The sequence below is a fragment of the Melanostigma gelatinosum genome (genome assembly GCF_949748355.1).
Source record: "Melanostigma gelatinosum genome assembly, chromosome: 9".
Lineage (NCBI taxonomy): Eukaryota > Metazoa > Chordata > Actinopteri > Perciformes > Zoarcidae > Melanostigma > Melanostigma gelatinosum.
This window is the reverse complement of record NC_136642.1, coordinates 13,047,666-13,067,353: the sequence shown is the minus strand read 5'-3', so window position 1 is coordinate 13,067,353 and position 19,688 is coordinate 13,047,666. Positions and strand designations below refer to the sequence as shown.

General features: G+C 41.4%; 2 protein-coding genes across 3 annotated transcripts; one reads left to right on the top strand and one right to left on the bottom strand.

Annotated features, from left to right (window-relative positions):
• The first annotated feature begins 165 nt into the window (after positions 1–165).
• On the top strand, positions 166–13,345 carry tppp (tubulin polymerization promoting protein). Of its 2 annotated transcripts, none has more exons than XM_079275996.1 (5): positions 166–249; positions 5,658–5,738; positions 6,327–6,662; positions 10,518–10,671; positions 10,753–13,343. In XM_079275996.1, the coding sequence occupies exons 2-5, from the start codon at positions 5,725–5,727 to the stop codon at positions 10,960–10,962; spliced, it is 714 nt and encodes a 237-aa protein (XP_079132122.1). In that variant the 5' UTR covers positions 166–249; positions 5,658–5,724; the 3' UTR covers positions 10,963–13,343. The 2 variants fall into 2 exon arrangements, with proteins under 2 accessions (XP_079132122.1, XP_079132121.1); XM_079275995.1 differs by lacking the exon at positions 166–249 and adding an exon at positions 4,498–4,608 and having other exon boundaries at positions 10,753–13,345.
• Positions 13,338–17,275, bottom strand: cep72 (centrosomal protein 72; the record flags this gene model as incomplete). The annotated part of the gene is made up of 14 exons (XM_079275994.1): positions 13,338–13,473; positions 13,598–13,703; positions 14,005–14,131; positions 14,223–14,401; positions 14,487–14,580; positions 14,698–14,876; positions 14,973–15,065; positions 15,607–15,649; positions 15,727–15,776; positions 15,871–16,022; positions 16,264–16,372; positions 16,453–16,645; positions 16,820–16,947; positions 17,200–17,275. The coding sequence occupies 14 exons, from the start codon at positions 17,273–17,275 to the stop codon at positions 13,413–13,415; spliced, it is 1,590 nt and encodes a 529-aa protein (XP_079132120.1). The 3' UTR covers positions 13,338–13,412.
• Positions 17,276–19,688: the final 2,413 nt, after the last annotated feature.

The window sequence follows — 19,688 nt, the reverse complement described above, 5'->3', positions numbered from 1 at the left end:
TTTATGAGCGCTCCACTGAGCACTGAGCACTGTGGCACCATCACAGGCAAACAACACCGAGGCAAGACGAAAACAGCTCGTGGGCGGGCAGCCAATCAGCGCGCTGGTTTCTCTTCAGCATCTCGGAGAGAATTAAACCGTCGAGCACACTTGAGTTCAGGCAGCGCGGACGAAACCGACTTCAGGACTCCGCGACGCGCAATTATGGTTTTGTGAATTTGACAAGGAAGGGGAGGATTACATCACCAGGTGATTATAACTTCATTTGCCATCATTTCTCAAATTGTTGCTTGTTTTGGCTCATGCTACACCTGCATGTTTTCACATTATGACAAATGAAGATTTCGATGACAACCCACACAAAATGCAGCTGATTCCTGAAGGTGCTATTTGCTCTGCAAACTTGAATCAAATTTGAAAGGGTATTTTTCCTAAAATGCCATTTTCTGCATTGGCAAACACCCATCAGGGTCTGACAATAACAACCTGATCACGTGGACTCAGTGTGAATCTGGCATCTGCAAGTTTATGTAACATGTTTCGCACTGACACAGCTGCCGCCATGTCTAGTAACATAAACACAAGCTTTTTCTCCTCTGTTAATCTTTTTTAAAGCGGGCTGGGTGAGAGCCAGAGTGAAGGCTTCTGCAATAAGCATCCTTACTTGTCAGAAAGAATGACAATGTATTTGGCATGTTGCTGCAGCTCTCATGCCAAGCTGCTGGCTTACATTTGTAGGTAGTTACATAATTTTGCATGAACAAATAAAATGACGCCCGCTTTCATTAGCATCCTGATCTACTGTGAATTGCTCTTAGGGATAATAAATAGGATAATAGGAGGCCCTTCAAATACAGTACATCTAAGGAAGGTATGTTTGTTTTTTTCTCAGTAAATGGTTTTGCAGCAGCATTCCCCATAGGTTAAATTAGGTATGCATGAAAAGAAAAAACAGTCACTGACTTTGTCCCAGATTTTACTGTCCTAGGTTTCATTGCATTGGTCCAAGAGCTCTGGCTGCAGGAGAAGATAACAAAGACACTACATGGCATTTCTTTGTCATTACAAAGACTTAAAAATGACTTTATCTTGATTAACTGAGAGAGCCATTATACAACACAGTCTGGCTTCAAAAAAAATGTAACTGGACTCAGAGCTAATTTGCTGCTGGATCAACAGACCTCTCTCCATCTGAGCCATGTCAGGGACAGTTATGCTGTTTATGGCATGATGTATTCCTCACAAACGCGGGGTTGCATTAGGACCCCACGGCTGACTTTACACTGCCTTATACCTCTATTTGGCTTGCTGCTGCTGCCAACAATAACCACTGTAGCTGCTTGTTGCAAACATCTTGTTTTTCTACTGCACAATGCTTGCCAAGATCTTTGACTCACCGAGCAGTTAAAGGGCTTAGGGAGGCGAGGACTGAATAGAGACGGAGTGGTGGTGACCTCAGACCCGGTCTGCAGCATGCTGATGTCATACTCGCTCTCCTTATGTCTTTGGGGGAACAGTGAGGGTGGGGGACTGTGGCCAAACTGGGAAATGGTTTAGAGGTTCTATTTAGTGGTGTCAGTGCCTGAAACAGACCATGTTGAAGGATAAGGCTTCCATATGTTTGCCATGCTGCCTGTGGCACTCACTCATTGTTTTCTACTGAAGATGTAGATATTAAAAAAGGGTCACAATATCTTGATTTATTTTTATAAAGAGCCAAATATTTTCATTAAACAAATGGGCACTGTAGTTTTAAGTATACGTTTGTTGGGATCTATTTTCTGCAGAGGAGTAATGCACATTAGGTGCACTAGAAACTATTTATATTATGTGTATATATATATATAAATAATACACACAGACACATATAATTATGTCAAAATAAACCACAACACACACCTTCATTGTAATGAAGGAACATGTTTTGTCTCAAAAAATATCAAATTTATTATAAATTCTCAATTTGAAGGAGCTGGAACCATCAAATGTTTGCTAGTTTTGCTTGAATGATGACGTTAACAGTTAATCGATGATGAAAATAGTTAGCAATTCATTTTCTGGTGATCTAATAGAATAATCCACTCATCGTTGCAGCTCTATGGCTCACTAATGTGTTTTATTAGTTTTAGGTTAACAATGGAGGTACGGCACAGAGGAGTAGTCACGAGTATACATAGCAGAAAACTGGTAGATATGGTGGACTATAGATGGAGATACGTTTTGAGGACACTGGGGGCTTCAGTGTAGTAACGATGGTCTCTGTTTTACATTTTGATTGACTGACACATGCCTGAGCAGCTGCCTGGAAAGGACACCGATCTAGATAGAAAGCAGATGGGATCTCTGCATGCCCACTCACCACGATGGAGGAGTCGGCCTCGGTCAAACACACTCACATCACACTGTGGGTGAAACGACATCTGCCAAACTAAGAAACTGTTTCGTGTTTTGGTATCTCAGCCTGCATGTTGTCTACTGGCTGAGCTCCTCCCTTGAGAATGAAAAGAATGTTCCAGCCATGGCTGCGTATTGTTGCTATGAATAGATGCGGTTAAAAATGGGTCAATTTATGGTTAAAGCGCTGATCTGTGCAGTGTATTGCCAGAAGGCGAGTGTATGTAAGCATGCTGTCATCCAGTTACAGATTTGTCTCTGGAGATCTGCCCTGAACCAAATGGCTTCTCGTATGTGTATGTGGCAAAGTGGGGCAGAAAAAAAAGACACAGGACAAAACCACCACTACGATGGTTGTACTGGTCTCATTTTTAAAATACACAGAGTAGGAATTTGGGCCAAAACACCGTATTGGTTAAGTACAGCTTTACAGCACCAAACGGTCTCTACTCCATACTATACAGTTTATAAAGGGTTTATAGTCTATCAGAGCACTACATTTCCTTTCATCTCTGTTTGTGTTCTACTTCAGGCCACTGAACTGTGTTAATGACCTCTCCTTCATGTATTGAACATGATGTGGTTTGAGGAGGCTTGTTGTACTGAGGACTTGGACTCTTGAAACTACTGACTATAAATTAGAGGAGGAGGAGAGAGAGTAAAAAGATTCCTTTGTTTCTCACAAAGATGTGTCTGCTGTCATTCAAGCACAAAGGAAAACACACAGCAAGTAGTTACCGGTACTCTATTTGAAAGGATGTGGATCTCCACTAAATGACTGTTTAGTTAGTATTAGATGGAACCTCAGTATCATATTATTTTTATGAATATTAGTTGAAATACTGTCATTTCCTTTTTGGAATTACAGTGAAAGTCTATTGATTATAAGTCACTAAATCTCCCACAAAAAATATCATTGTATGTGAATTAAAAACCCCAAATGTGTGTGATGACCTAAAGGGACTTATTTGATTTGTCCAATATAAAATTAATTGCCAACAATTTTGATAATTGATTAATTGTATTTTAATAAGTCTTCTATCATATAATATTTGGTCTCTGGTTCCAGCATCAAATGTGACAATTTTCTGGTGGATTGAATATTGTTTGTAAATTGAATATATTTTGGATATTGGGCTGTTTGTTGTACAAAACATGGACATTAAAGATATTACCTTGTGGACATTATTTTCTGACATTTTATAGACTAAACGATTGAGCGAAAAGAAAATGATTAATTACATTTGATGCTTGAATATTTATTCAGATATATTTTTAAAGTTATTTTTTCTTATTCCACATGTAAGCAATGTTGTTGTGTTCTTTAAATATTAAAATGCTTAAAGTACAAATTATGGGCTAAATTGTAAATTTAATTTACTGTTATAAAATGATTGACCGAAACAGACAACTAATGGTAACATCCCATTTATAACCCCAGCACACTCGTACCATTGAGTGCAAATGTACACATATTCACCTTAAATAGGCACAGCTACAAAGATCGATCATAGGATGTTAAAAACGATACAGATATGTAACCAGGTTCTACGTGTACTTTGTTAATGATATACTAGATAAATAAAACATTGAGGCATCAACAACCTCAATAACTATTTGGATTGTCTTGGCCTGAGCCCTCGATGACAGATGACTACAAAACCCCTTCCATCAATCGTGGTGCTCTGCGATGTCACCATGCGTGTGTGTGTGTGAATAAATGGGCACGGGTCAGACAGAGAAGCCACTAGCATTGGACAATGGGTTCCCAGTGTCTGTTGCTCTGAATGCCATTATTCATAGACATTAATAATCTCCTTTTTTGTCCCTCTAAGAATTGACATCGTGATTATAATGGCTTTATGCAGTGTCAATCTTGGACCTTTTGTACCCATTCAAGTGTCAGCTGTACTTAGCACGGTCACATTCGTAATTGTTGGCCACAGGGTCCACAACCCTTCGCTTTACACGGGGCCACTGGGGGTGAGTGAAAGTCTTTATTGGCGACTTGAGGGACTTGCTTGAAACTTTGGTAGCTGGCGCAGACGCTTAGGTCCACAGGACACGACATCTCTCTCTAGTTGGCATCTTTTTAGCATCAAATTGAAGCAAGTGCAGCGACTGGTTTTAGAGACTTTGTTGAGGACGGTGTACTTTGCCATGGCAACACAGGTCCTTTAAGGATGCTGAGCTAAGTATGGGGACAGCTGAAAGGTGAGCAGAGCACCATCACTTGGATTACATTTTGTGATTAATAATAGCAGAGGGGCTTTTTGCTATTTTGTATGGCAGTAAAGTTACCTTAATGACTAATGCAAGCACTTCAGTTGTGGTTTAAGTGTGAGGCTGAGTTGATGGTGAGATGCTGCTGCTCTATACAAAAGAGATGCAAGTCAGGATGATGATGTGTTTAGAGAGGAATCCCTAAAGTCAAACTGAATGAAATCATCTTAAGCTGGAGAGGAAAGTGACGATGCTGCTCAGTGTGCAAATGCAACCTTTAAGGATCTGTCACAACGAACAATAGCTTAAAGACAGACGTTATCTGGGGTTCATTTGGAGTTAATGATGAGGAGGATTTTGATCTTGTTCCTTTTCTGTGGTTATTATTCACTTCATTCTGAATGTGTCACGCCCGAGGGGCAGATCGGAGACTCAAACGCAGACACAGACACTGGAGACGAGGTGGAGTTTAAACTTAGGAATCTTTACTGGTCCAAAAGGTCATAAACAAACTTAAAGCGCCTCCAACGGAGCTGTGGGAAAGATCCAAACACACAAAAGAAAGGCAAAAGGATCAATCAGGAGCAAATGCTAGAGCACCGAGCAAACACCAGGGAGACAAAACGCTGGGACAGACAGGGGAACGAACAAGGACGATCTGACAACCAGAACAGGGAAAGCAGGGGAGTATATGTGTGTGAGGGGTGATGAGGAGATCGAAGGCTGGTGAGTAGGATGAGTGTAATCAGGGGAAACACACACAGAGACAGAGACACAGGAACACAGAAGGCAAAGCCTAAACTTTCCTGTCTGTGTGCCAGACTGGATTAGACATTATGTCATAAATAATTGTGTTTTTATTGGAGCACGATTAAAGAGTGACAAGTATATATGACGAGCATATATGTGGAATGTACCTTTTGTTGTGCTGTGTTTATTGCTTTGGTTTTATGAGTTTCATCCCTTCCACTCTCTGGCACTTGCATATGTGCAGACACATCCTCTCACGGTATTCACCTCCATTCTCATCTTTTTCACAGCACAAAGAGAAAACAAAAGTCAGCTAATTCAAGCACTGCACAGAAGGAACCAAATTCCCGCACAAGCATGGCAGACCAGAAGTAAGTTTTTTGTAGAAGTCATGTTATGAGCCTTTCGCCTCACATTTTCGTGTGTTTGTTCAAATATCCATCCGCTCTCTTGGTTCTTGATTTCTGCGCCTTTTGAATTCCACAGAGATCTATTTATATCCTTTACTAGAACAAGCAAGACATCTGCCTCATTCACAGGCAGTGTGAGCACAAAAACACACCTCGAGAGAGTCTAATTGTACCAGAAGTAGCTTGTTGGCAAGCTGTGTCTTGACCTCCAGGCATGACACACTGTTATCGTTCTGCCGAAGAGTTTTTCCGTGAGATCTCATGTTCTTTCTACTTGCTGTACAGACTGTGATTAATTGTCCCTTTTCTCTTGAATCTGTTGATTGTGATCAACTCCATTAACGTTGCCAGTAAATCTTGATAATAATTATTTATTGCTGTTACTTGATGTAAAGCCAATAGGACCTCTTGTGTTCTGAATACTTAGTTGTGTGGTTCGAAAGAGTAGCTTCAGTGCGTGTACTACATTTTCCAATATATCACCTCAACTGAAAACTGCCATGTACAGCTCTTACATCATGTGGATGATGTATTCCCCCCCCCCCTCAGAGACAACATCGACGACTTTAAAGTCCAGACAGCCAAACATCCCAACATGGGCCCGGCCCCTTTACAGCCGCACAGTGACCAGTCTAGAGACCGGCTGTCCAAAAGGCTTTCAACGGACTCTAATGGGACCAGTGACGGAGGCGCGGGCTCGTCCACACCAGTGGAGGTGACCGCTTTGGAAGAGTCGTTTCGCCGCTTCGCCATCCACGGTGACACTCGCGCCACCGGCAAAGACTTGCACGGCAAGAACTGGTCCAAGCTCTGCAAGGACTGCGGCGTGATTGACGGCAAGAACATCACCCTCACTGACGTTGACATCGTCTTCAGCAAAGTCAAGTAAGAAAGACAATGTTGTTTATTTGAGCCTATTTAAGCTACCTTTCACTGCTTAAATGTCTTTTGCTTTCACTTAATCTGTCAACATCTGACCCGGCTAAGATCTTGTAACAGGCATGCCACTACAGGATTCTTTTACTTCAGTGTTACTTCACGGGTGCAGCGGCTGAGATGACTACAGGCTTAGTCACCCAGATCAGCATGCCCAAGAGGCCACTAAAGTGGTGCAAACAGGGTTCCATTATGGTTGTTAGGAACACAGAAGTGGAGAGGAAAACTGTCTCAGGACTGCACTGTAGCAATGTTTCTACTCTATTTCATTCGTGTTCAGTGAATTGAATCTGTGGTATCGTCTTCACACACACAGTCAAGTAAAACAAGCCCCGACCTTATTATTAATAATACCTAATTAAGATGTCAACTGTTTCATTAGGGCCTGCTCCAAGGAAACATTAAGCAAACTAATGTTTGTCAAACTGAAATTGGCACAAGCATGATAGAAACAGCTCTGAGGCAGATATTTCGTAGTTACTGAATTCCATGTTTTCGGGCTTTGTTTTAGAAGATGCCTTTGTTTCTTATTTATCAAGTTGGCTCGGCTGTAAATCAGAAGCAGCAGCCAGAGCAAGAGGCCACGATGGCTCATCCAGTATCTCCTTCGGCCAGCTTGATTCATCCTCTCCTGCTTTATTTACGTGAAGTAGAATCTAATAATAAGCTGTGACCTCAATATCACTTCATCAAAGAAGAAGCACTTTTCATCTGTACAACTGTGCTTACATTGTCCAACTGTACTGAATGTATTTGGGCTGATAACATATTGACAGACGTGTGTAGATATCTTCCCCACCACATCCAGGCTGGCTTACACTAACTCCTTTAAATCATGGTTTACCTTTCAAACTAGCTAAAAATTAAGAAATATAAAATTCAAACCTCTCTTTAAACGTCAAGTTAAGTTTTTACTCAAAAACCGAGATTAAATATAATCATGTTGCACCGATCCTGTATCAACTTTAAACTTCAACTTTTATGGTTCAACTTTTAAAATGTCTGCCTTTTTTTTTTGAGGGATTGAGCAAATGAATCAAGTTCCTCAAAGAAAGTTAACAGGCAGTGTTATGGTGCTGCTGCTGAACTCTTCTCAGGATACCGGTTCAGCAAGCAAACTGTAGCCGCTGAACAGAAAGAGTGAACCAACAGGCAGGTCTTACTTGGTGAAATGCGATTGTCCATTCATCATGAGTCATGTCAGGCTACTTCACTGACTTTTATTGTAGCTGGCAAACAGTGTAATGTTTTTTAAAGGAAAACAGAGCGGCAGGGAAAGGGCAGGGCTTTCACAATGTGGGTTTGTTTTCTCTTCATTCATACACAAAGCAGCTTTTTATTCATCTTTTTGTATTCTGGTTGGATGTTATGAACCAGGATAGAGTGTAGCCACTCATCATCAAGTCATCAGGAGTGTGAATCTCACACTGATTTCATATATTTTCCATCTCCCGCTGGTGTGTAACCGTAGCTCAATCTCAGTCACTTTGTGTACATACATATGTATATACAGGAGATTCCAAAGTGGTTTTAGTGTGATTTTTCAATTTGAAACTGTTTATTCCTGTCTTTATAAAAAAAAATACTATTACAGACATAGAGTACAGCAGAAACTAAAATTGCTGTAATTTGTTATTCCTGATTTATTGTGTATCATGTAGAAAGATATTTGAAGGTATTGAAAATGAATTGTTCCTCTATGAAATGGATTTGATAATGCATGTTAGTTTCCTCAATTCAAAACTTACAAAACATGTTGAAGGAGATGCACAAGAAGGCAGTGGCAGGATTCAGGCCTATAGCCAAACATGCATGTGGCTTCAGATACTAGAGACTTACACTGACTCACATATTTGAATTTATTTGACGCCTTTATCATACATTTCCTCTGCTGAAAGATAAAAAGCAACTTAATTACTTCAGCCATGACGTCTTACAGTAAACTTGACAAATGTTTCTACATTTGTAAAACAAAAGGAGCACCCTTGTTTTCCAGGACCGTGAGTCACCCACATCAGCACCTTCACACAGTTGGCATGGCAATGGGCGTTCATGTTTGCTGCTGGGAACATTTTCCTTGGCAATACTAGAGAGTGATCTTAAAGCTGACTGCAGGATTTACTGCCTGATAACATCCCACTCCATTGGTGAGCAATGTTTAGAAATGTGGGCAATTTGAGCAACGTTGTCCACATTAGATGCTCAGATGTGATGCTTGCATATTAAACCACAGCTGTGTCGAGGAGGATTGTACAGTAGAATCCGAACAAAACGTGTGGCGTGCTAACACTTCAGTCAGCCACAGGATAAAAAGAGGTACATACTGGGGGGGGGGGGGGGGGGCTCGTTTTCATGTGGCAGGGCTGCCATGCCAAAGATGCAGATCTCCACTTTCCCTTTAATCATCTTAATGAGCACTGGCTAATCACAGTACGGCCGAAAGAATCCATGTTTATTGTGGGTATATGGAGGTCTGTTGCAGCACATCCAGTCTCTGCTGTGCTGTCTTGTCTGCCTGCTTGGAGCCAGAACACCACAGCGTAAACTATGGATGAGGTCGAAATCTGGTGTGGACTAATTAGTCACTAGCATGGTCTTATGGCGGCTTCGGTTGTGTTTCCTTATCACTGAACACGGACGTAGGCGGTGAAGGAGCATCTTTAGCATGAAACGGATTCAGACCGCTACTGTTGTGTCAGATGCACGTGGACCATGTACTGCAGATGGTTGAACTATAATAAACAGTAAGTCAGCTACCGCAGTATCCCGGACTGAAGCAAAGCTCAACTCGCCCTCTAACCTTTGTCCTTCTCAACCTTATCGCAGCCTCAGAATTTGATTTGGTGTTTATTTACAGAGCTTAACCCTTAATACTTTGGAGAATTAAATAACTCAGTATGGGGAGACGTGCACAGGGCGCACAGTTAACTTCCACGGACAGAAACGGCAGCTGGAAGTCCAGTTTCCCTTCTGACAATAGACAGCATGGAACAGGTGCAAAGGAATGGAGCTGTCAAATGTTCAACACTGATAGATCGCCCAAACAAAACCTCTCAATGGATGAGTCAAATTAATAATAAAACCAAACATGCATGTTTACTGTAGCTTGTTGCTATGACAGCAGGTTGCCCAGGAAGACTGCAGGCTTTACAGGCTGTTGTTTATGTGATTTATCACCACGGCAATGGCTGTTTGTGTTTGTGTTACTATGCACTTTTGTTTTTACATGGAAGTGCAAATGGCCAGTTAAACAACTAGAGCACTCTCAGAAGGAGAATAATTGATGATGATGATCTGTGGTGTAGTATTGTCAGCTGTTTGATCTTATAAATGAGAATAAAGGTCCCTAGCATGAATTAAAACCATCAGGGCTCTGGGTGCTGACTACTGCAGCTGAACTATACAGCTGGACACAATATGATACATGATATGAAGACACACTCACATATACAGCCCACAGGTGCGTGTGTATAAGTCTGTCCGGTTGCTCAGACAACAGTGAAGTACAGGGAGACGAGATCCAAACAGTGAAAGGTTTCTCACTGTTTATCTCAGCAGGATACCATCTCCATGCTGTGTCTTACATCTGCCATGTTGAAGTGATCACACATGGCTCTGTGTACACGACCGTCCGCTCTCATTTTAAGCTTTCCAACTCTGACAGGCTGTAGAGAAGTTGACACAGCGAGCCTAAATGCAGCGTTTCTTTCCCCGGAGACACAGTTGAGATCATTTTTTTGCGGGGGTTTTATGTGCTATTAGGTGTTATCCCATACTTAAGCTACTTTTCCACCTTCATTTCAGGAAGAAATCCTGTCGCACCATCACATACGACGAGTTCAAGGTTGCACTCGGAGATCTGGCCAGGAAGAAATATAAAGAAAAGTCTGGAGATGAGGCTGAGGCCGAGGTCTTCAAGCTGATTGAGGGGAAAACACCCGTCATCGCAGGAGTCACGGTAAGACTCAAAGCGTAAATATTAACTTTCCATACCAGCAATCGCAGAATTTACTCAAATGTTTTCTTAACTTCCTCGTAGAGAGCCGTGGCTTCCCCGACAGTGAGCCGTCTGACAGACCCCACTAAGTTTACAGGGTCACACAAGGAGCGTTTCGACAACACCGGCCGCGGGAAGGGTAAGGCGGGACGAGTGGACATGGTTGACACTTCGGGATACGTCTCGGGGTACAAACATCGAGGGTCATACGAAAAGAAAGTGAATAAACCTACCGAGGGCAAACCCGTGTGAGGGCGAGCATACGGAAATAAACATTCGATCAACTACTAGGATAATTTTCAATTAAATGAATAATCAAAGAAAGCACAAAAGAATACGATTTCATATATTTTCCCACCCATCTGTTGTCTGTGTGTGTGTGTGTGTGTGTGAGAGAGAGAGATGTTTTTAAGTTCCTCTCTTTGAGAAGTGTGAGAACTGGAAAACTGTTTACATCTATTTTTACCAAGTCGTCACCAGCTGGTACATTCCTGTCTGAATGCAAGTTACTGCCAAACACGGAAGAGTACAAGAGAGAAAACTGCTATGCTATGAATATTGAAGCTGTGTTCTTACGATAGGGCCTTCTATTTATTGAGCACAATGAACATGCCAAGAAAAACAAAAGTGGGACAACAGTTTGAGTAATTAACAACATTGCACATTCTAATGGAAATTCTTTTCTAATCCCATACTTAGCTGAAGAAATGCATTTTTAATGTGTTGAGTTTAAGTAAGAATTGGCACATTTTTGACACTGTATTATCAATGTTTATTTCTTTTGAAAACTTAAATTTGTCCATCTTCCGTGTTAATTGTCTGTCTGCCATCCCTTCTAGTGACTTTAAGTCTTCATACATTTCTGCGGTTCATTTTATTGTATAAGCTCACACTGTCATTTGAATAATTTGCCTTCAGCTCAAACCAAGAAAATATATGAAGGGTTTTGTCAACTTTTTAAAAACTGTTTGCAAAGACACAATGTAGTTAACTGTGACTGAAGATTCATTTTACTTTTGTCAATATGAAACACAAAACAGCCCCTACCATTTTAAATATGCCTGCTTACAACACTTCAACAAAAAATACAATAGAATCCATTTTCTCTTTCGATGGCTTTATTCAGACTACAAACCATTTTGCCAACATGCATTTCAATTTTTAAATGAATCTATTTAGCTGAAGAAGGAAGCTCTAACCACAATATACAAGCTCAGTTGTACAAGATTGTATTTTTAACATTCTACTCATATTTCCTCATCGGATTTCTACAGTAGTTCTAATATATTTGTGCTAAGATTGTGTATATTCTGAAAAAGTTATAGCCACATGGCTTAATTTATAACACTGGCTTCCTATGTTGTGTTTTCTGTATTGCTGTACTTTGTGCATGTTTATTGCATTTGATTCAGAAGCATACAGATGACAGGAGTGTGTCATATCTTATCTGAACTGCTGTGAGTACAGACTACTGGACAGACTTCAATAATTTATTGCTAAAAAACAGGGAGAGATGAAATTGTGGTCAAAGTCAGCTACGCTGCAACGCTATTATATTTGTCTGTTGGTAAAGATTCAGAGTACCTTTTATGCGCGGTACTCTCATCCAAGGCACCAATTCAACTGAAAACAAAAGCAGGTTTTTACCGCCGTATTCTGTATGAGATAAAAGGGAAAATTACAACACTTTTGTAGAATATTTTTCCAACATAGTGACAGTTTGTGTCACACACTACCTGTAGCCTCAGCTGATGAAGAATCATGCATCAATGCAAATCTAGCAGCTATTAAGTGTGTTTGTTTTGTCTGCTGCAGTAGCTTGATCTGTTTTCTGTGATTAATGCCAAATACTGTGCACCTTCACTGTGGAGGAACAATATTGTCTTATTTTTTAATAACTTTTAATGTACTATTGTGCCCCGGTGCATGCAGTGTTTTTGTTCTGTAGATATCTTAATGTGTTCATGATTTGTAATGCATTACTTAAAATAAAAAACACACCCCAGAACCTCCGCTTAGTCGGCTACCGGGTGTCAGTCAAAAGACAATGTTTTATATTCTTATGGCTTTTTCGGGAACACATCAGAACTCCCCACCAGTAGCGACGGCCATTGAGCCGAGCATTCACATAAAAACAACAGCTACACTCGGTACATGCAGGGGCATCAACGTTTGAATTAGTGTTTCTGAGAGGGAAGTGCATCAGTGTGTGTGTGTGGCTCTCCAGCCCTGAAGGCAGAGGTATAAATAGTCAGTGCAGCTGGAATCTAGATGCATTCATTCCACTGCAGCGTACAAAGCAGATGGAGACACAAGTGACCTAAAAAAAACGTGAAAGCAGCTAAGAGAGACACAATCTTGTCACTGATCCAGAAAATACATTATGACCTCTCCTCACTGACATTCTCCCCCCTTACATTCATTTAACATAACAGCCCTGTCACACACTTATACACAAACCTCCTTGAATTAATTGCCTTTCCCCGTTACGGTTTACAGCAACCAAACGCTGGCTTTTTTTTCTTCAGTTCTTTTAAATAATGAAACATTTTCAAAAGGGCAAGGAACACACACAAATGACATGTACACTGCAGTGATAAAGAAAAAAATCAGTCTGTAGCTGCTGGGCCTCGTGCAGCGAAAGCAATGTTAACGTGACGTTCGGCATATTCTTGCTTTGATATTTTCATTCAAATTCCTCTTCAAAGCTCCCCACTTCCCTTCAGCTCAGCTAGCAAACACTCGTTGGTAGCCACCAGGGACCTGCAGTACATACGCAGACAAAAACAACACAGTAGGGCTGGTTTAGGTGCGAGAACATCACGGTTGTGGTTGTGGTTGTGACAGCAAAACAAAGTGCTAACACTAAAATGGCCCGACTTCTTACCTGTGGCTTTCTTGCAGCATATTTGACAAATCCTTGACATTCTCAGCCTCCTGCACCCTCAACCCCTCGATCTCTTTCCTCAGCTCCTCCACTTCAGTCTGAGCCTCTGAGAATGTGCAAGCACAAAATGTGAGTTTGTCAGGAAAACAGCTAAATGATCACTCGTTCAGTGCATTGCAAAAGTATTCTTTATTCATCCATTACAGCCTGGAATTTAAATGATTTATTTATTTGGATTTTAAGTTAATGGGCCTACACTAAAATGGTGAAATGAGGAAAAACTCTAAAAATAAAAAAAACTGGAATGTGATACGTGCATATTCACCCCCTTTGCTATGAAGCCCCAACTAAATTGGAAAAACAGCAAGGAGGCACTGTACGTGTCTCCCATTGGCCTTCACACTCACCTTTGATCTGAGTAACAGGTGAACTTTTCATCATAGACTTGAGATACTGTCGTTCTAACTTGATGAGCTGTTTCTGTAGAGTGACATTTTCCCCCAAGACAATCCTCAGCTGCTCGTTTAATTTGCCCTGTGTTAGAGAAAAGACAATAAATACAGTGCGCTCTTCTAAAACCATCACCTGGAGATCAACATCGTTTTCTCGTGCTGAATCCACTCACAACACCACTGCCGGCTACCTCCAGCTGAGCGGAGAGGCTACGGACTTCACTTCGGTGCTCTTCCTCTCGTGCAGCCGCTTGAAAGCTTAGTGCGTCAGCTTCCCGTCGTAAGGTCCTGACCTCGGCCTCCCGACTGGAAATATCATTTTCCATCATAGAGAGGATCTGGACCGCCCGCGCTAGAGCCACAAATAGAAATGATGATGCCAGACATTATCTTCAAGCTTCTGTAATCAGATACCACATTCCCCAAACCAAACTCACACAGGAAGTTGTTGTTATGATGCAATGACCTCTCTCCGGTCCAGTGTTTGTCCACGAGGTTGAGGAGCATCTCCAGGGGTTTCCTATAACTACCCTGGGAGATGAGATAAGAGACGAGTTCGTCAGAGAGAAAACAACCTCAAATATGATGTGTACAAGTAGTAGGAACAAAATAATAATGACTCCGTTTTAGACTGAATTCACTTCCCACCCTTTTTTTCTTGTCCCCTTGTTGCTGGCTGGAGCCCCCCTCAGTCCCGTTTACACTGGAGTAGGTCAGTCTTGGAGGATGTAAGATGGGGTTTGAGAGGTCAGACACATTCAAACCAGGACGACGTGGACTGGGAGGCCGGATGTTAGCCAATGAGGAACTATGACCGTGACTTTGATCTGCATTCAAATATTGAAAACACACATTCAACAACATGCGTTTGTGGATGTTGACGTCTGACAAAGGATTTTATGAAGTACAGACACTGTTCTTACCAGGATTGGGGGTGTAATGTCCCTTGGCTGCATGTCTGCTTTGATTGGGGAAGTCCTTTTGCTTTTGTTTTCCAGGCACAGGTCTGCATTTCTCTACATAGGGGCCAAAGGACACCTTTGGTCTTTCAGTGACTTTTAATGAGGTAGAGCTTCGTTTATGAGATGCTTCTTTCATGTGTGGCACTTTGGACCTTGCGATATCTGGTCAAATTACAAATGACATAATAAATCACGAATATTAATTCACCCTAGATGTGCATGTTAATTATAAAATAAATAATTGGCTCCTGTCTCCACCTAGTGGAAAAGACAGGACAGTGGTCGGGGTACAACTTATTTAGTCTCCTTTATTATTTCCATTTCTAAATAAAGTATTGTATCCTGTGTTCACCCAGCTCTGATTACCTATTCAAACCCACAGATAAAAAGTACAGCTCTTTTGATTAGTTGCTTGTGGAACATGATATCGTTGATCCACATAAAGTTTGGACAAAAGAGGAGACAATGATCATTAAACCACAAACTGTTATCTCCGTCATTACAACGGTCTTCATCCTCTTAATAAACCAGTAACATGCACTTTCCCAACTATATATCTCCATGACTCGCTGTGAAGAGAGCTGCAAAAACGTACCGTATTTTGTAGGAGGATACCTGAGGATGGATTTAGCGGTTTCCTTAAAAAAGAACAAGAGGGGCACATTCAGTATATATGATAATGTAACTGATTATGTTGTTGTGAAATAAAAATCACCTGTTTTGGAGTAGAACACCTCTGTTCTGTAAAGTCTTTTGATTCCTCCTCTTTGGGTTGTGAGACAGAATGAATAGAAGTTTGAAGAGAACACAAATACTACTGGTTTGGTTTTGACTTAGCTTCTATACTTTGACATCTTACCTTTGGCCTCCTTGAGAACCGAGTGGGCCTGAGTTGCACTTTGGTCTCCATGATTCGTCGTGGCAAAATTCAACACAATATCATCGGTGTCAGTCAGGAGAGAGAGCCTCCTGGTCAAGCGGTCAACTAAAGCCAGTCTCTGATCACTGCTTCTGGGAACCACAAGCAAGACGGTAAAGATACAACTCCAGAACATGTCGGAAAGGAGTTCATTGTTGTGATCATGGCGATTTTTAGTGGGTGTTTTTGGCACCCGAGGTTTTAACCTGCAGACTGTATATGATAAGTGGACGTAGTCACAGTGACTTCACCCATTGGTTTGTGGACTACGGGTTCTATCAAGTCAACGTTGAGCTGAAACACCTAAACTGAAGCATCTGACAATCAGCGTACCTCTGGTCAGCAACCTGAGTCAAAGACGAGCTCTTCTGCAGAGGTAGAAGGTCAGAGGAGAACTGCATTATGGCAGCTTTGCGCTCGGTGTCTCTGACTGAACAACCATCTATAAGGCAAGCGGACACTTAGTTATGATCAAAGCTTACCTGTGGTTAGCACAACCTGGGCGACATGGCTATATGTTACCGAGCTTGCGTAGGTTGGGCATGGCGTGCACCAGACAAGGACGGTATCGTGGGTAACTTTTGGCCAGAGGGTTGAGCCTGAGGTCAAGCTCTCTCAAAGCTGGCAGCTCGAACAGCACTTTCACCTCTTCAAGGGAAGGTATGCAGTTATAGTACAGGATCAGCCTCTCCAGCACTTTCACATGTTGAACCCCCTGGGGAGGAAACCATACAGCATTAAAAGGGCTTATTAAAACCACGTATTGTCAGAAACGTGCATACAAATGTATAATAAGGAAATGAAAAGGGGACAACTGGACTTTAAATGGTCGACCTTTTTCCCAGCATTCATCTTGAGGATGTGGTAGAGCGTTTAAACCCAACGTTACCTCAATGGAGACCAGCGCATTGCAGGAGAGGTCCAGAGACTTCAGACGGACAAAGTTATTCAGTGAGTTTCCAAGACGTCTTATCTTCTCCTCGTACGTCCCCGGGAGGCTTAGTGAGCGGACATCACCTGTTTAAAGAGTTTAATGTATAACTTACATGAGACTGCGCTCAGTTATTTGCTTCTGTGGTTTGCAGCAGGTGACAGTTAATTGCTAGAGGCTATGTTAGCTTCCGTTAGCTTAGCCGCCGATGCTACGGTTTGGGAAAGTAACTGGCTAATTGAGTTTTAGTGACAAAAGCTAAACTGCACGACTTAACCCGTAATTCAACTGACATTTACTCCGACACAACTGCTTGTATTAGCATGACATAATGTTACCTAGACATGGATGTTTTAGTTGTAATCTCTCCCGTATCCATTGCTCTGTTATGGTTGTCAAACACGCCGCCGCCATACTTTTCGAACTTAAGCTGCCTTCAGGTAACGTTACTTTCGTAGGAAATTAGGCACCTCTTCCTGCATTACTGCTGCGTACAACCAGTAGGCTGGAACTCATACTAACTGGTTATTATTTTCTATACACCATTGAAAAAAATCCTGTTTGCCATAGTGCTAGATATGAATGTACCTTTAATTCACATAACCTAATAATAAGGCAGTCTTATCAAAATCCGAATACACTTCACTTTTTTAAAGAGTGAAAACAGTAATGATTTTTAAAAAGTTTGGCAGATTGTTGGCTACAGCACTATTTAAAATGTTAGTTGTGTAATACAGATATATATAATAATAATACAGATGGGTTGTAAACGTATTTTAAGTTCGAATTTATTTGCAGAGCACAGTCTCATATAAAACAAGGAAAATTGCTTTCGAAAATAATTCAAACTTAGAAATTAATACTGAAGTAATTCGCTTTGGCCCGTGGTACATTTTACGCGTATTACAGCTGGTGCAGTAGCAGCGTTTACGAGGAGCTATGAAGGCATCTCTTGGAGCATGCGCACTGGCCATATCCGGACTTGTCACGTGTCAAAACAAACCTGCAAGTGTTCCTGCACAAAGTTTGGTTTCTTTGTGCTCTGTGTTTATTAGCTGACTTTATAAAATACTATCCGATATTCAGATACATGCAACAGTTTTAGTAACTAAAGTTGCAAAAATCGTGGATGTTTACAGGAGTGTCACTCGTCCTCAGGATCAATGGCGGCCTGTGTAACAGAGTGGGTAACAACATCTTGTTCCAACATCATTTTGTCTGCCACAGCATTGTACTCTTCTTACAGACTCTTTAAGGTACGTGTCATTCACCATAGTGCCAATGTAGATGATGTTAAAACTTACTAACAAACTTTTAGAAACCATAGTCGATTTAGCAATTAACGCTAGTCGATCTACAGAAAAAATATAATAATTTAGATAAAGTAGTGCTCTTTTAAGTCTTTTTTTCTCAAGCAAAATTGCCAAACATTTTCTGGTTCCAGCTTCTTAAAAATGTTATACATTTTCAGATTGATGTTTAGCCTTTGATTTTGAACTTATTTTTAGCAAAACACGTGATGGATATTTTTCACCACTTTCTGACATTTTAGTATCAATTTTATTTACTGGTAACGGAACATAATTAGTTGTAATTAGCATAATGAATCTGTTGAGTATTTTGCAGCTAAACTGCTTATTTGTAATATGTAATGAATGTGTATTCTGGTCACCCCTTTGTTGAGATCTGTTATTTTTAGTGAGAAAATAGATAAATCAATAAATCTATGTGTAGAATGTCTCACTCTTTCATTTTGCTCCTGTCTCTGCAGGATCACAGGGCTCCTTCAGTAGGCCTCTTCCTGCTTGGACTCTCTGCAGCACTTTGCATCCTGCTTCCCTCCAGCTCATACCTCGCCTCCATCCAGAGAGAAGCAGAGTGGGCCGGCGAGGTTTTGGCTCCAGCGCTGTTCGCCTTTGAGTTCCTTTGGCTCAGTGAAGACCACAACACGGCCCACATCCTCCTTTGTGGTTCCTGTCTGCTGCTGGGATTGAGTGACTGGCTCTCAGCAGACGCTCTCACGCTTATGACACGCTGCCTCGGTTTGTCTTCCCTGTCCTGCTGCCTGACGGTGTGTCTGTTTGCCGGGAATGCTTTAGGGGCCTTTGGCGGTGTGGCCCTCAGCCTCCCGTTGCTTGTGGCTCAGAGGGTCGGCACAAACACTTTTGCTCTGCTCATTTCTCCGGCCGCAACTGAGGGTCTCACCAAGAGTCTGTTGAAGGGCTCCATGTCTGTTGGCTGTTGGGCCTCCACACAGGCCCTCAGCAGGTTTCTGTTGGATGTGACTGACTGATGTAACATAGGCCTTTAGTAAACCAGTAGAGATCTTGCCTGTGGGACAGAGTGACGAAATGGACCTATGCAAAAATGAATGTGCCTAACTTAAAAGCATTTCAGGACATTTGTGAAGAAGATTTCAGTTGTATTAATTGTAGTTCCGTTTGGAAATCACTGGCATTGTTAACACTCTCTGAATGCCTTGTAGATGCCTTGATTCATTTGTGAATCAAAAAAAATAATCAACAGAGTAATCAAAAAAAAGAAAAATGTTAGTCGCAGTGCTAGTTCCTGAATTTGAGTCCATATGCACTACAGAATAACATGCTTTTACATATGAATGTTTAATATATGTAAAAACTAATACGATGATAGCTGCTTTTCAAACAGGATCATGTTTTAATGTTTTAAAATCGTCTGCATGGTAATGAAAAGTCTTTACAACTGGTAGCCCACGGGGACATTCTGCGTCACTGGGACGCAGCAATAACCTTTTTAGACGTAATGAGAACCCTGATGACATTAAGTATGCATTTCAATTTCAACATTA